The sequence below is a fragment of the Selaginella moellendorffii genome, unplaced genomic scaffold (assembly GCF_000143415.4).
Source record: "Selaginella moellendorffii unplaced genomic scaffold, v1.0 SELMOscaffold_106, whole genome shotgun sequence".
Classification (NCBI taxonomy): Eukaryota; Viridiplantae; Streptophyta; class Lycopodiopsida; order Selaginellales; family Selaginellaceae; genus Selaginella; species Selaginella moellendorffii.
The window spans coordinates 454,676-469,915 of record NW_003314367.1 but is presented as its reverse complement, the minus strand read 5'-3'; the positions used below and the strand labels follow the sequence as shown (position 1 = coordinate 469,915).

General features: G+C 46.2%; 2 protein-coding genes across 5 annotated transcripts; one reads left to right on the top strand and one right to left on the bottom strand.

Moving 5' to 3' along the window:
• Nucleotides 1-3,147: 3,147 nt before the first annotated feature.
• LOC9630805 (adenine nucleotide transporter BT1, chloroplastic/mitochondrial) lies at nt 3,148-5,243 on the bottom strand. 3 transcript variants are annotated; one of them, XR_002990948.1, is made up of 8 exons: nt 4,723-5,243; nt 4,554-4,656; nt 4,309-4,508; nt 4,182-4,235; nt 3,924-4,124; nt 3,574-3,875; nt 3,424-3,491; nt 3,148-3,329 (listed from the first exon to the last, which is right to left on the bottom strand). XR_002990948.1 is itself a non-coding variant. In XM_024664069.1 (6 exons), the coding sequence occupies exons 1-6, from the start codon at nt 5,167-5,169 to the stop codon at nt 3,639-3,641; spliced, it is 1,242 nt and encodes a 413-aa protein (XP_024519837.1). In that variant the 5' UTR covers nt 5,170-5,243; the 3' UTR covers nt 3,183-3,638. The 3 variants fall into 3 exon arrangements, 1 of the variants encoding a protein (XP_024519837.1); XR_002990947.1 differs by having other exon boundaries at nt 3,183-3,329; nt 3,424-3,875; XM_024664069.1 differs by having other exon boundaries at nt 3,183-3,875.
• Nucleotides 5,244-5,484: 241 nt separating this feature from the next.
• Nucleotides 5,485-14,352, top strand: LOC9648029 (kinesin-like protein KIN-12C). Of its 2 annotated transcripts, none has more exons than XM_024663995.1 (36): nt 5,485-6,292; nt 6,350-6,505; nt 6,565-6,648; nt 6,714-6,824; nt 6,870-6,983; nt 7,032-7,124; nt 7,174-7,263; nt 7,314-7,387; nt 7,435-7,509; nt 7,559-7,646; nt 7,693-7,751; nt 7,796-7,859; nt 7,925-7,990; nt 8,035-8,112; nt 8,192-8,287; nt 8,334-8,569; nt 8,616-8,685; nt 8,742-8,777; nt 8,831-8,893; nt 8,946-9,013; nt 9,064-9,118; nt 9,185-9,286; nt 9,338-12,202; nt 12,254-12,361; nt 12,409-12,521; nt 12,582-12,666; nt 12,712-12,786; nt 12,844-13,029; nt 13,087-13,185; nt 13,247-13,276; nt 13,329-13,381; nt 13,435-13,546; nt 13,592-13,702; nt 13,749-13,910; nt 13,961-14,026; nt 14,078-14,352. In XM_024663995.1, the coding sequence occupies exons 1-36, from the start codon at nt 5,585-5,587 to the stop codon at nt 14,228-14,230; spliced, it is 6,804 nt and encodes a 2,267-aa protein (XP_024519763.1). In that variant the 5' UTR covers nt 5,485-5,584; the 3' UTR covers nt 14,231-14,352. The 2 variants fall into 2 exon arrangements, with proteins under 2 accessions (XP_024519763.1, XP_024519762.1); XM_024663994.1 differs by having other exon boundaries at nt 13,232-13,276.
• The last annotated feature ends 888 nt before the right edge of the window (nt 14,353-15,240 follow it).

Here is a 15,240-nt window from a genome sequence, read left to right as displayed (position 1 = left end):
CCTTGTTCCATTTCTCCACAATCTGAATCAACGCCAGTCTAAGGCCTTTTCTTTGTTTCCACTAGTTTTTCTCTTTGTCTTTTGCATTTTCCAGTCTTGATCTTGTTGGGGGTCTTGACAGGTATAACTTGGTGCATTGGTATAGGGAGTTATGCCAGACATTCTGGGTGATGCCGTTCGTAGATGCATTTATGGAGGTTGGGTTCAATAAACATATATGTACAATCCCTATATCCCAATGAGACTAATACAAAAATTGGGTGTGCCACCCTCTCAATGAGCTACTCTATGTGATCCTTTTATGTCACAGTTGGACCTAGTGCTAAAGTAGAAGTGGACGTGGTTGTCTCATTCGTATCATGTCGATGTCCAAGTCTCCTCCTCGAGTTGAATATAGAACAAAGTCCAAGGGGTGCCACTGCTAGCAAATCTCACCGCCTACCATTCTACTGAAGCATGGGAGCCACCTGAACCTCCACTCCTCTAGCTGTCTTGGTTTCACCTGCTCTTTCAGGATGGCATAATGAAGATGCACTACTACAAGAGTGAGACTCCATTATGATGCCACCACTGCCGATATCCTCACTTGTTGCCCATCGAAGTGACAATGGTTCTATGCCTCCCAAAATGCTTGCACTTTTGTCCCTCTTTAGACGGACCAATACTTATGGCCTATTGCCTCCCAGATTGACATCCCAACTTTAGCCTCTGTTGCATCCCACCAGATTCACATGTTCCATCTATGTCATCCGTGATAGTGAATATGCCTCCAAGTGGGACCAATGGCTGGACCTCTAGCTCTCTCAAACAAGTGGAGGATATCCCCGCTTTGAGCCTCAAACTCTGGAATGTCTCTTAATTCCTATGTTGCTTTGAAGATTTGTAGCCATACCTCTCTTGCCACGTCACATTCCCATAATGCGTGTCGTGTTGTCTCTAGCTCGCCACATTCCTTACATTGTCGGCATGCTTCCTCCTAAAACTACTGTCCTATTTGCAGCCCGTTATTTGCCACCAACCAAGAGGTGGCCTTAACTTTCTTATGTACCGGTAATTTCCAAAACACAAGTGTGTTGTCCACCTTCTAATTTGCTTCAACTCCTTGTTTGATCCATTTATTCTAGAGCTTGGGATCTCCCCTTGGGCCTTCTCCGTGCTAGTCAGGAGACCTTCTTGTGCTTCCTTGACTTCAAACAACTTCAAACAGAGGCTGGGTTCGAATCCTAACTCTTTAATGCTTGAGTTCGAGTCCCAAACTCATTAGGGTGTGGTGATGGTTTGGAATATGAGAACATTCATTTTTTCAGTGGTCATAGACTCTCAGTAAGGAGACTAACTTGGGCACACTGCCAAGCAAGGGATTTCTCGAAGTCCTGATGCACGATTAAAATGTTTAGTGTGAAAGCTCGATATATCTAACTTGACCACTTTATTGCATATGGCATTAAAGACATGATGGGTAAGATAGGGACACCCAATCTCAATTGTTATGGACCCTTGGTTGGAAGGGTTAGCTTAGGCGCACCACCAAGTGTGGGTGATGCCCCCAGAGTCATAATTAACAACTTAAAAGTTTGAAAGACCTAGTACCTATTGATCTACTAAGGTATCAAGGTGAGATCATTAGGTGATTTTATGGATAAACAAGGACAAGGTCCTTACTAGATTAAGGAACAAAGTTCTTGGTTCAAAATGTTAATTTGAATTATTGGTAATTGTGTGATTTGGTTGAGGTGACCGAGTGAGAAAGTGTAAACAACCAAAGGGAACGACTCAAAAGACAATTCATAGGGGTTCAAATATAGAGGGAAAGGGCCCATGAACAAGAATGCACCCCCTTTTCTAATCGGTTAAAAGTTTTTGGATACTTAGGGTTAAGTGTCCTTAGATTTGAATAGTACTGGGTTGAGTGACTTCCCAAGAAGTTTAAATTCAAGAGTTTACATTTGATATCAGAGGGGTCTCGGGTCCGACTCTATTGATTGGCTAGGGGAATCACACCACATGCTAATTGACATTTGGTAAGGGTCTAGTATGCTCTAGCTGAGTTTGACTCAAGGGGTAGGGTGTCAAAAGAGCAAGGCTCTTGAGAGAGTTGCAGCTTTTAGCTTCCGTTCACAAGGGCGTGAACTTGCAGAGAAGCGTGGTGGATTATAAACAACCAAAGGGAACGATTCGAGAGACGATCCATAAGGGTTTAAATATAAAGGGAAAAGGGCCATGAATAAAAGTGCACCCCCTTTTCTAATTGGTTAAGGGTCTTAGGATACTTATGGTTAAGTGTCTTTGGGTTTGAATAGTACTGGGCTGGGTGACTTTCTGGAAAGTCTAAATTCAAGAGCTTACAGAAGGATACCTAAGGGAAATGAGCTATGTCAATATAGTGAGTTCAAGAAAGTAATATTTAAAAAAGACCTATGAGAGAGTCATAAAGTTGGGCCGTGGTGTGAGACACAAATCCTTATACCCCAAAGAGGAGCCGAAAGGGTGCCATGTGGTAATGGCCAAAGCGAAAGTCAAATGAGTGTAATACATTTAGACTAAAAGCCTCGACTTGAAATGTTAAGAGCAGGAGTGGAACTCCCAACAAAAGGCTTAAGAAATAAGCACAAAGTGAGCAACTTTCTTTTGTTTAATTTCCAGATATTTGAAGTAATAATATATTACAAGTAACAAGTGTGAAATATACAAAATATAAAGATTTATTTGTAAATTTGACATTAATATCCTATCACATTAGTACTTCTGTCTATCCCAATGAATTGATGTTTTTTATTAAGTGACTCTAATCTTACTCAGCTTCTAATTTACCTGTTTTTCTCTGTTATTTAATTAACTTTTAATTTTTTTTATCATTGTAATAGAGTTAATCTTTGTAGTCAAGAACTTTATTTATATTAATAAAAGAGTTCATATTTTATGATCAATTAAATAGTTCTTTTTTAAAAAACAAATCTTCAAGGTGGAGTTTTTTGGTTCATGATTCATACATTAGTTTTCTCCTTTTGCATATTGTCAACAAAAGTAGATAAAAATCACAGCATCTTGAAGTGCGGTTCTTGAACCCCTCCTTTCACCGATAACCCCTCCTTTCACCGATATTAGACGGAAAACCAGAAAACTTACTCCAAAAGCAAGCAATGCAAATTTGCCACTGTTACCACATAGTTTAAAAATCAAAGTTCAAAACACACCAGACATTTAACACTGTATATCCAGTACAAAGTCTAGTGCCCAACATTTGCCGAGCGATACAGACAACTAGTCTATTGACATTCTTTTGGTGCATTAAAAGCTTAAGTGCTTCCTCTGATTTCGCATTCTTGTTCCTGGCACAAATGAATGGACGACAATGTCAGGAATGTTGAAGAAAAGTATTCTGTCCTAACAAAGGGTAGCAGATTAGAAAATGATGCTACTCACAAACATGCGAAGAACTTTGAAAACAATTTGGCCAGTTAAGCGACTTTGGATTTGCACACAGCCACCACCTGTAACATTCCGGCAGGAGTGGTAAAAGAATTTTATATCCCTTTCAAGCCAAGAACATGCAACTAGCTACTAAGCACTCACCGCTCACCCAGTGATCCTCGTCACCTTCTCAACGTCCGGGTATCGTCCTCCCGCATTTACCACCGTTACTTCCTCCGCCTACGTTGAATCACCCGCTGTTCCTCAAGCTCCCATGCTCTCCGTGCAGCCTCGTAGCAGACGAAGGAGATACCAGCGGCTGGAACCAGCTTCAGCCAGGTGGTCCCAAGTCCTCTGTATAAAGCAAGGAACCCCTCGTCGGCATAGATCTGCCTTACAACGTCCAGCGTACTGTTCCTCGCCACAAGTGCAACAGAACCCAGCTGCATTTGTCTCCGCGCCACCTTTGGCAAAACAGCGTTTGGTCTCAGGGAAGAAAGAAATCTTTTTACCTCCAGAGGGTAAGTAACGGCGCTGGAAGCCGCAGCAGCAACAGCACCAAATAGAAGTGTTAAACCCGTCGGGACGTGCCTTTTTCCGGTTGCACGGTGATAAGCACTCCGGAGCCCGTCGTAGACGAAGTAGTTTGTGGCAGCATAGGGGAACACTCCAAGAATGCTAGGCGTAAGACCGGCGTAGAGAGCAGAAAAGCCCTAGCGAGAGAATCGAGTTGGATCACAAGCAAAAGCAGCAGCGAAGGAAGTAGCTACCTCCTCATTCACCACCGTCACGATAGACTGGAGTGCACCGGTGTACTTGTGGGGCTGCAGGAGGATCCGAAACGAGGGTGAGCCACTGACAGAGAAGGGCAGACCCGCACAGAAAAGGTGACCATGCCTGCAGCGAAATGCGGGTCCTGATCAGCTCCAGCGGGTACGTGGCCAGGGTGCCAGCCATCCCCGCAGCACCGCCAGCAACCGGAGCAGCCACCCCGCAGAATGGGTTGCCTTGGCTGCTCAACATCTTTTTAACAACCTCAAACGTGCAAAGCTCAATGGCCTTGCAGGGCGCCACCCTTATACAGTTGACCCCGTTTCCTGCAGGGGAGTTAGCTCTGGAGGGTCGTGTGTGCTTGTGCTTACCTCGAAAAAGGCCCAGCCAGCCGTCTCTCTCCCGGATCTCGCAGAAGATGTCGGTGGCACTCTTGTGGTAGCCATGCACGCCATGCGAAGTGATGAGATGTGTCTACGGAAAAGGAGCAGGCGTGAGAAGGATGCGACGCAACCAGAGGTGGAGAGTTTAAAACCTTACCTTGATAAGGTCCAGCGGAGCCACGGCCGTCCGGGACACAACCCCAGCAAAACCCCCACACAGAAAGTTCTTGAGCTCCTCGTGCCTCTTCCCTGATGGGCCGGTTGGGGCGTCGGGCCTGGCTGGCTCAGAGGACGAGACGTGCCCGTTTGCGAGCGCCTGGGATTCCAGGGGAAGCCACTTGAACACCAGCTTTGTGGCGTGGCCCTGGGGCCTAAACTCGGGCCACAAGCCAAAACTGTCCATCCCTTTCTCCTCCACCCGGATGGACGCAAACACCTTGTCCACGAGGGCCGAGTTTATGCTGCATTCCAAGCACGCGCCCTGCTGCTGCCACACCTCCACCTTGATGCCTCTAAACTCGGCCGAGCCAGCCTTGAGCGACCGATCCATGCTGCCTTTTACAAGCTCCCCTGTGGCGGCGCTAGCGTGCGCAAGGCAAAACATTGCTTGGTGCAACCCACCAAGCTCCCACCCATGCTACCGCTGCCTCGCGCAGCGCCTAGGGCGAGGCGAGACCACAAAATAAACTGATTTGTCCACGTCATGCGACCACGTGGCAGTAGCGTCGCAGTTTAACACAGGATTGCTTCCCACTTTCATCTTTGGTGCCAGAATCTATCTACTTGCTTGCTAATAGAAATTCTACGTGTCCCAATCACCAGTGAAGCCTGCGGAAAGCCGTTAGATGTGCTAGATTGGGTTCAAATTCCGCCGTAGGATGCTCTTCTCGTTTTCTTAGGGCTCTTTGATTTTTTTATTTGGCTTTGGAGGGAAAAGAAAAGCCCCAAGGCTCCCTCGCCTAGGCTAGGGTTTGTGGCAGAGCAGGGAGGGAATGTGGCAGCAGATTCAAGCTTGAGGAATGCCGAGGCTGTCGCCACTGCGGATTTTCGGGAGCTTGCCCGGTGGCAGCAAAGGGGGGCAATGCGCCGAGTCTGCGGAGAACGAGAGCGCTGGTCGTGTTCCCTTCGGTGAGATCTCTGGATTCGATTCGTCTACTCCTTGCAACAGGGCACACACAGCCTCCAATCCGCTCTCGGAGAAGGAGAAGAATGTGGCTTCCGATGGCGTTGCGGACAGGCGTGCCTTCAATCCCACGCTCAAGCTCCAGTGGATCCAGCAGCAGGCGATCGTCAAGAAGCAGCAGCTCCAGCCCCGTGACGACGATGCGCGATCTGACGCCAGCGAGCAGCAGCAGCAGCAGCCGTTTGGTACCCCGTCCTCGCGCGGCCCCCGCCACCAGGCTTACAGCAGCGTCCAGGCGGCGAGCAAGCACGGCGGAGGAAGCCAGTTCAGCACCCCTCGGGCTTGCAAGATCGACAACAAGTATGTGACCATGCATTCCGAGCCCGGGAGTAACTCTGGCCATGCCGGGACTGGGACGCCCAAGAAGAGCGTGTCCAGGACGCTCAAGTATAACCAGGACGCGGGGCTGCGTGCTGCCGGAGCAGTGCCGGGGCCGGTCGTAAAGTCTCTGGGATTCTGTCAGGGACAGCACGGGGAAGTTTTGGCACCGGCACACTTTGAGCTCGAGGAGGACGTCTCCTTTTGGCAAGACCATAATGTTCAGGTATGCTCGCGAGAGTCCACGCACGCTCTGCATCTTACTGTTTGTATCTCTGGCCAGGTGCTCATCCGTATAAGGCCTCCCAGCCCGCTAGAGGTTTCGCTTCAAGGCCCCGGCAGATGTCTGCGTCAGGATACTGCTCACAGCCTTACGTGGATCGGGCACCCCGAATCAAGGTTTACCTTCGACCATGTGGCCTGTGAAAGCGTCAACCAGGTTTGCTGGCGTTTCTGCTACTGACTGATGGTGGCTCTGGACTGCATCAACTTTTTCAGGAGAAGCTGTTCAGAGTCGCGGGGCTGCCAATGGTGGACAACTGTATCTCCGGATATAACAACTGCATGTTTGCCTATGGTCAGGTCAGTGGTTCTGTAGCCCTCGGTCTCATGGACGGTGTAATCATGCGAGCGGCATGCCTTGGCAGACGGGGAGTGGGAAGACCCATACAATGCTTGGCGATATTGATCAGGAGCAAAGCGAGGGAAGAGGAATGATACCCCGGGTTTTTGAATACCTCTTTGTAAAGATCCAACTGGTATGTACTCGTTCTTGGAAACTGCCCGTGCTGATTGCTGTCCAGGAAGGGGAAGCTCGCAGATCTCAAGGCCTTGAGTTCGCATGTAAATGCTCGTTTCTGGAAATTTACAATGAGCAAGTTTCTGATCTTCTCGAGCCGTCCGCCACCAACCTGCAAGTGAGGAGTGCCTTTCTGCTTGTTCATGTCTTACGCTCTTGCTTTCAGTTGAGGGAGGATGTCAAAAAAGGCGTTTATGTCGAGAACCTCAAGGAAGTAGAAGTCAACAGTGTTGGAGATGTTATGAAGCTGCTTAATCAGGTACTGTTTACTGGGTCTTTGGTTGTTATCAATGGCGGATGCTATACAGGGCTCTGCAAACAGAAGAGTGGCGGCTACAAACATGAATAGAGAGAGCAGCCGTTCTCACAGCGTTTTCACCTGTGTAGTGGAAAGCAAGGTTTGGACTCGGTTCAAGATTGCAGCACATAAGTATCAAAACATTTGCAGTGGGAGTCGGATGATTCCGTCATTAACACACGTTTTGGACGATTAAATCTGGTCGACTTAGCAGGGTCTGAAAGGTGGTATTATTTTTTTTCTTTAGAAAACATATCCTATTTCTCCTTAGACAGAAGAGTTCGGGAGCGGAAGGCGATAGGCTCAAGGAGGCTGCTAACATTAACAAGTCCCTCTCTACACTTGGGTGTGTTGATACTGGATTGCACTTATAACCTCACATGTCCTGTTCGCAGGCTTGTCATCATGGTCCTTGTTGACGCTGCTAACGGCAAGCCGCGGCACATACCGTACCGCGACTCTAAACTTACATTCCTCTTGCAAGTAAGGATTCTAGTTGCGTGCATGCAACAATCAACCCGTTTTGCAGGATTCACTGGGTGGGAACTCGAAAACAATGATTATAGCAACTGTGAGCCCTTCTAACAGGTATAGTTGAAGGGTTTTACGTGTGTTGAGTATTGGTTTTTCAGCTGCTCTTTGGAGACTTTGAGCACTCTAAAGTTCGCCCAACGCGCCAAGTTTATCCGTAACAACGTAAGCTATCGATGAAGAATCTTTTTGGTTTAATCGTTTTTGCTGAACAAATATTCTTGTGGTAGGCTATCATTAATGAGGACAGCTATGGGGACGTTGTTTCCCTGCGTCAACAGATCCAACAGTTGAAGGTAACCTGAAGGTGGTTTGACAAATAACATGTCTTGTGTTGCAGGATGAAGTGAACTATCTTCGGAGTCAGGATTGTAGAAACAATGATCAGCCTGTGGAGCCATGTCTTTTACACAGTCTGGTACTGGTTTGCCCTTTCCCCCGTTTTTTTTTTTTTTTTTTTTGTTTGTTTGCATTCTACTATCTAGCCTTCTCTACAGGGTCAAGAAGTACTTGCTGCTTCTTTGAGAAGAGAGGCAGCGGCGGAATCAGTCATTAAGAACCTTGGGGTGGAGATCAGTCACCTTAAACGACTGGTATAATTTAACCGCTTCATGACATCGTGCCTAATGTTCTGCATAGGTGAGGCAAAGGGAGGAAGATACACAACGCGTGAAGATGCTTTTGCGATTTAGAGAGGACAAAATCAGAAGGCTAGAAGCTGCGGAGGATGGATCCACTGCTGGAGGCTCTTTTTGTTTGGAAGACAGGGAAGCTTTGGTAGAGGAAGTAAAGGTCCTTGGCAGCAGAGTCGAACACAACCCTGAAGTTACACGATTTGCAATGGAAAACATACGCTTGATGGAAGAGCTGAAAAGGTTTGTTTTGAAGTCGTCATCTGATGTTATTTAATGTTGCCTTCAGGTTCCACGAATTTTATGACAACGGAGAAAGAGAAACCATGACTACTGAGTTGTCGAACCTTCGGGATCAGGTAGACTATTTTTTTCTCAGATTTAACGTTTGCTTTTGTTTTTACGTTTTTTAAAGCTTATGGAGGTTTTGGAAGCAAATGCGATTTTGAAGGTGCTTCTGTTTGCGCTCTTGTACTTAATTCTAGTTTTTTCAAACCTTTGCAGGAGGAATGTGGTATTCAGAGCCATTCACGGCTTTTAGAAGAGGTTGAGAATTTCCGCTCTGAGGTTCGGAAGCTTAGCCAAGCTCTTAGTTCTTATTTTTAAATGTTGTGTCTAGGCGAACGTTATGGAGGAGCATAAGCAGAAATCAGAATCCTTACAACGGGAAAACGGAGAGCTCATTAGGTATTCTATAGTTGTCTTGATTGAACCCTGTATCTGTTCCCGGGAAATAGGGAGTTGCAGAGTAGAACCAGCGAAATTGAGTTTTACAAACGGGAGCTGGACGCGGTACGGTTTTACGTTTTCTTTTGCTTTACTGTTTCCTGATAATCTTCAATTGAACTCTTTTGGCAGTATAAGGAGAGAAAGGCCTGTGATATAGAATCCAATGCACGCTTAGAGCTGCAGTTAAAAGAGGCAATGAGGGAGAAGCAAGCTCTAGAAGCCAGTCTCGAGGTTTTTTCTGAACTTCTCAGCTCACTGAGGTGGCAATGTTGTCTGGTGCAGGAGGCAAATGAGTTACGTGAGCAGATGGAAAGCCAGCAATTAGTGTTAATCAACGAGCTTGAAGCTGCTCCCTTGAAACAACAAAAATACGGAAGTGACGACAGTACACCCGTGTTAAGGAGCCAGGTGCAGTTGCTACAGCTTGAACTGAGAAGGAAAGAAGAAATCCGCTGCTTAGAGAAGACTGTGGGCTTCGATGAGGCAGAAAAATCTAAGACCGAACAGGAGGTTCTGAAGATTAGGGAAGAACTTGACGAGGCACAGGAGTTGAACAGGCTTTTCTTCAGAGAAAAAATACACAGGCTGGCTATAGAAAAACAGATGGATGTCAGGCGTGCAGAAGTTGAAGCTGAGACGGCAGATACTATTTCTAATCTGCATAGGGACCTTCTTATGGCAAATGATAAGTTCGCACTATCTAGTAACCACGAAAAACTCTCATCTGACGAGGTCGAAAGCTTGCAGCTTGAAAATGCACGGCTAGCAAATTACTGCAACGAACTGAGGCTGGGCAAGGAACAAGAGCTTTGCAAGCTCTGGCAACAGACTACAAGAAGACTAGCCGATTATCTATCTGAAGGTGACGCGACACTTGATGCTGCAGCAACGGAAATGGAACGGATTTTTCAGACTTCCTTGCCGGATTGTCCACCAAGCCATTTTGCTGCGGAGAAGCAAAAAGTTATTCAGGCTTTACAGTTAAAGCTACACCAGGCTTTTGAGTTTGTCAAAGATGCAGAGCAAAAGATGGAGGCTTTAACTGACGCGACCTCAAATATGTCGAAAATGCAAGAGACACAGAGAGAGGAGGTGTTGACGACAAGGATTACTGCAGAAGAAGCCATATGCAGAGCAGACTGCCTTGAAGGGAACATGAGAAAGCTCAACAAATTTCTGGAGGTCGCCTTTATAGTGATTAACAACCTTGCCGAGGCACAGGAACAACAACGGGAACTAGAACGAACTGAAGACGCGGGTTTAATATGCTCACTAAGGAGGAGTCTGCTACTATCCGAGAAAAGAGGACACGCCGCTCTTTTAGTTGTAAAGCATTGCGTTGGCGTGGAGGAGCAGCTGAGATCAAAGATTTGCGACGGTGCAAGTATTATTTCGGAACAGCAAACAGCTATAGCTATTCTTCAGGAGAAGAATGACACCCATATCCGTGTTTTAGAACAGACTCGAACCGAGCTACAAGAACACTCGACTAGACTACATGAGGCTGAAGAGCTTTGGTGCGCCGAAAAGGAACGGCTGTTGACGGATGTGAAAGTGTTAACGTCTCAGACCGATTATCTCGCGAAAGACTGTAGTTACTCGAGTTCAACACTACTCAAGCAGATGGTCAGTTTCGAGCAGCAGGTGCACGATTCCAAGTTACTGGTCGATGACGCGTTTCGATCTATCTCCCATGAAGGATTGTCAACACTGCATGCGCTTAAGATCGACATATCAGAGGCCCGAAACTTCGTTAACGCGCTCAGGGAGGACAGTGACGCGAATGTTTTAAAAGGCTACAAGGAGGTCGCTGCGACAAGGCTTGCGTTGGAAAAGGCCCGAGCGACACATGCTTCTGACATGTCCAAGGCGAATCTGGAGTTGGACATGCTCCGAGAATCAGCTGAAGTTGAAAAAGTGCGATTGCAAATGGCAATAGCTAATGCTCAAGAGAAGCTTTCGTCGTTGCAGTTCAAAGTTGGCGAGCAATCTTTGGAACTTCAGAAAGCTCAGCACAAGTGCGAGGCTTACGAGAAAGACTGTATGGTGGCTGTATCAGAAATGCATGAGCTGGACATAAAGGTTCAGGAGCTGGATGACCACATTGCGCGGCTTGAAGCAGAAAACGGGGCGTTGAAGGGCAGGGTCGCCTCGTTGCTGGAAGATATCGAAGGGAAAAATGCTGCGTGCAAGGGGCTAGAGCTTTCTATTCAGGAGCTCGTTGAGGAGGCAAGGAAGAAACAAGATGACACTTTACAGCTTCGGCAAGAGATGCATTCCAAGGCTGACAACATTCTCCGGTTGGAAACGGTGGTTCGTAATGTCCATGAGGAGCTTTCACGATCGAACAGTGAAGTGGCTGCGACAACAAAGGAGTTACAATCTTTGAAGGACGCGACACTGGCAGAGAAGTCCACATGGAAGTCTAGTATTCAAGAATTGGAATATAAGATGGTGGACTTGAATCTTATAAAATCGGAACTTGAGGAAAAGAACAACGTCCTCGAGCAGCAGGTTGCGGTGCTAGAGCGGAACTCCAGAGCGTCACATTCGGATTACGAAAGTAAAATTTCGAACGAGATCGAAAAGAAAGAGTCTATTATCAAGGGCTTGGAATTTGACATGGGTTTACTTCAGGAGTCATTCGCTGACATGGCTGAGACAAAAGCTGACGTTCTGGAAACCAATGCGAAGCTACAGCATGAATTGTCCTTGAGGTTGAACGATCTTTCAGAAGCACAAGGGCTTCTTGCAAGTGCGCGCGGGGAGCTCTCGGAAAAATCGAGTAGTCTGCGCTGCCTGGAAGGCGAGGCTGATACGCTGAGAGATCTTAAGGCGACTTTGGCATCAGAAAACAACGCTCTCGTTAAGAAAATTGAAGAACTCGTGTTTGAAAAGAACAACGTTCAAGACGAGTTGGAAGAAAAGTCGCATTTAGTTGAGAGTTTGGATCTAGAGCTTTTGGAGCTGAGCTCCTTGGTGGAACAGAAGGTGGCAGAGGCTGTTAGTTCTGTACAGGAGGAGCTGAATGCTGTACTTCAGGAGCGGGACAGGCTAAGTGCGGACCTGTTGGTTGTTACCGAGCAGCTTGACATGGCCCAGTCACTCGCTGACGAAAGAGAAATCGTGGCAGTCGAGGCTCGTAAGGTATGACAATTGTCTAATGTGTAACGTTCTTGATATTATCGCGATGCTCAGGTTGCGGAGGCTAGCAAGGCCCATGCAGAAGAGAAAGACGAAGAAATAAAGGTTTTAGAACGCTCTGTTGGAGAACTGGAAAGCATCGTGAACGCTTTAGAAAATCAGGTGGGTGAATATATGATGTTTGGGTGTTACTATATTCTGTTGATCAGGTTGGGATAGTAAAACGTGAAGCACAAATGCAGCGGTTGATGAGAGAAGATTTAGAAACTGAAGTGCAATCCCTACGACATGAGATCACTCTGAGAACCGGGATGATTGCAGCGTACGACATTTGTTTGCATTTTAAACGTGACGTGTTACTGTAACAACTTCATTGGTACAGGAAGAAAACAGACGAAGAAGCAATCCTGAAGCTAAAGGAAGAAATTGCTAAGCTTTCTGAAGATTGTTTCGAGAAAGAGTCACAGGTAAAGGAATTCTTGATCTCACGTCGTAACATCTTTTATCTACAGATCCAGGCGTACAACAAGCATATTTCAGATCTAACGACTGCCTCCACCAGACAAGCATCCCACTATCAACAAAAGGTACGTCAACCTCCGTGCTCTGTATAGCTGGCTCTAATCGGTAACGGGACATGTTAGATCAACGAGTTGGAAACGTTTTTGGATCAGGCAAAAGCGACGAAAACAAAGGGGTCGAGCTCACCATTCAAGTGCATAGGGAAAGGTCTTTCGCAGCAGATGAACTCAGAGTTCGACGAAGAGCTATCTGCAGCAAGGCACCGTATCAGCGAACTTGAAACTATCGCTGCCGGCCGACAAAGAGAGGTATTTATGCATCATTTTTGTTTCTCTAAATGCGAGGCTTTTTTTTGTCTTTGACAGGTGTACATGCTAAACTCGAGGCTTGCAGAAGCGGAAAGTATGACACATGATGTCGTCAGAGACCTTCTTGGAGTTAAAATGGACATTACAAATTACGCTGTGAGTGGCGTTTTGGCATAGTGTGAGGTGCTTACCTACTTTTCAGTCGCTACTTGTCGAGGATCGTTTTCCAGATTCGTCAAACCATGAGGTAGGTGGTCTGTTTTTTTCCGTGCAATGTCAACTTTTATGTTTTGCTTCAGAGCGTTCAACTCTTGCAAAAGCAACCTGAGGAGTATATTGAAGAACGGGATAGGTTGTATTCTATTTCTTTGTTCATTTGGATCCTGATATTTAGTCAGTTAACAGTTGTCTTGACGAAATAGACCACCGTCAGAATGAAGTTGCTGCCATTCGTGTAGCAGCTGAGCAGCTCCGGGTGCGAGAGCAAGCGCTAAACAGTGAGAACGAAAAACTGAAGGTACGTGAAACGTTATTTAATGGCAGGCAATGGTGTTTGGTACAGGGAGAACTTGATGCATTCAAAAAGCACCAGTCTGGTTTAGAGAACGAGGTACGGAAGCTATCCGGACAACAGAACCTTCAGCAAAGAATTCATCATCATGCCAAGATCAAGGTTTAAATTCTTCGGAAGGGGTCGGTCTTATGTTGATATCGTGCAGGAGGAAAACAATCTGCTAAAAGCTAAAAACGATGAGCTTTCGACTAAGCTTCGAAACATGGAAATACGTTTGAGTCGCGTCCATGAGGAACTTGACCAACATCGTAACGCAAATGGGAAGCCACGATATGAGGTTGAGCAGCAACTTCGCAGCAAACTAAAGGTATCATCGTTTTCTTTATCCACATTGAAGTAACGATTTCTGCTTTACAGGAGGCCGAAGATGATAATCTCCAAATGGCCGAAGAGTTATCAAACATGTGCAAGAAGATCATGCAGGTAAAACGTCCCAGCTAATCCGGCTGGAGGTTCTGAAAATTTATCTGATAGGTTTCGGGCGCTTATCACACTGAGGGCCATGTGGATACTTCAGTGGCATGGCAGTCATTGGAGATGCTTCATCATCAGCTCGCTGATAACCAGAAGCAGGTGGCCGACCTCAAGCTTATAATAGCTGACTACCGTAGAGTTGTAGACCGTTAACAGCCAATTGGGATCCTGCGCGACGGCAATGGTTCGCCTAAGTCTTCGGTGCGCTACGTCTTGCGCGCTGCTGTTGGTTATCTAGAAAATTCTTGAGCAATGAAAGTTGCGATTTTGATGAAGCTCTTGTTGCTCACAGGTAGCAGAACAACTGTACACTTTGTGCTAGACACTACAGGAATTGTACTGGCTGGCTTTCTGCGAGTGTGGCCGAAGTCCCAAGAAGCGTCACAGACAAAGAACTTTTTTTTCCAATGTTGGTTACTGTACACTCGCAGCCATTGCTGAGCGACTTGGTATCGATTCGTCAGACATTGTTGATACGCTCAGCTTAGGCGCCACCAGTGGGTCAGCGTTCTCTATTTTGTAGAACTGCTTACTTCAACAAAAAGTCGGAAGTTTTGTTACACGTGAGTCAAGCAAAGTCAAGCACTAAGAATCAGAATGGCTTTCACGAACTTGCAAATAAATTGCTGAACACTTGAAAAGTTGAACACATGCAATTCAATGCATCCAGGCTTCTCAGTTTCAAGAGTTGAAAATTGCTTAGTAATCCCTCGTCCCTTTCGAATTGGTTTTTGTCCGGTAATTGAAATTACATGGCTAATCTAGAATCTATGATCATGACGAAGATACATAGGATCACAACGTAATTCATTTGACACAGCATTAACAAGTATGTTCTGTATTGTAATGGCACAATCAAGCTGAGTTTTCTAACAACGGATGAACGCTATATGGAGCATTATGTTATTCTATATTAAAGTGTCACAATATCATTTCCAGTAAACTCAATCGTATAAACAAAAGATAGAGCTTTTAGAAGTAGCCTTCGGACTCTTCTTTGGCAGCAGTCCGAGAAATCAGAAGGTTTTCATTTCCATCTTGTGTAGCAAAGGTTCAGGAGAGTAAAAATTTAACCTCAAGCTGCATTATTGAAAGCAATGAAGTTCCCTCACATTCCAGGCCTACATGCGACTGCGTTTATACTTTCCACAGCTGGACTTCCA

Coding starts and splice junctions, on each gene's coding strand:
- LOC9630805 (XM_024664069.1), bottom strand. CDS start 5,169: ATGTTTTGCCTTGCGCACGCTAGCGCCGCCACAGGGGAGCTTGTAAAA. Junction 4,657..4,722: donor CTCCGCTGGACCTTATCAAG/GTAAGGTTTTAA, acceptor CCTTTTCCGTAG/ACACATCTCATCACTTCGCA. Junction 4,125..4,181: donor TGACGGTGGTGAATGAGGAG/GTAGCTACTTCC, acceptor TTCTCTCGCTAG/GGCTTTTCTGCTCTCTACGC.
- LOC9648029 (XM_024663994.1), top strand. CDS start 5,585: ATGCCGAGGCTGTCGCCACTGCGGATTTTCGGGAGCTTGCCCGGTGGC. Junction 12,667..12,711: donor GTTTCGAGAAAGAGTCACAG/GTAAAGGAATTC, acceptor TTTTATCTACAG/ATCCAGGCGTACAACAAGCA. Junction 13,186..13,231: donor TGGACATTACAAATTACGCT/GTGAGTGGCGTT, acceptor CCTACTTTTCAG/TCGCTACTTGTCGAGGATCG.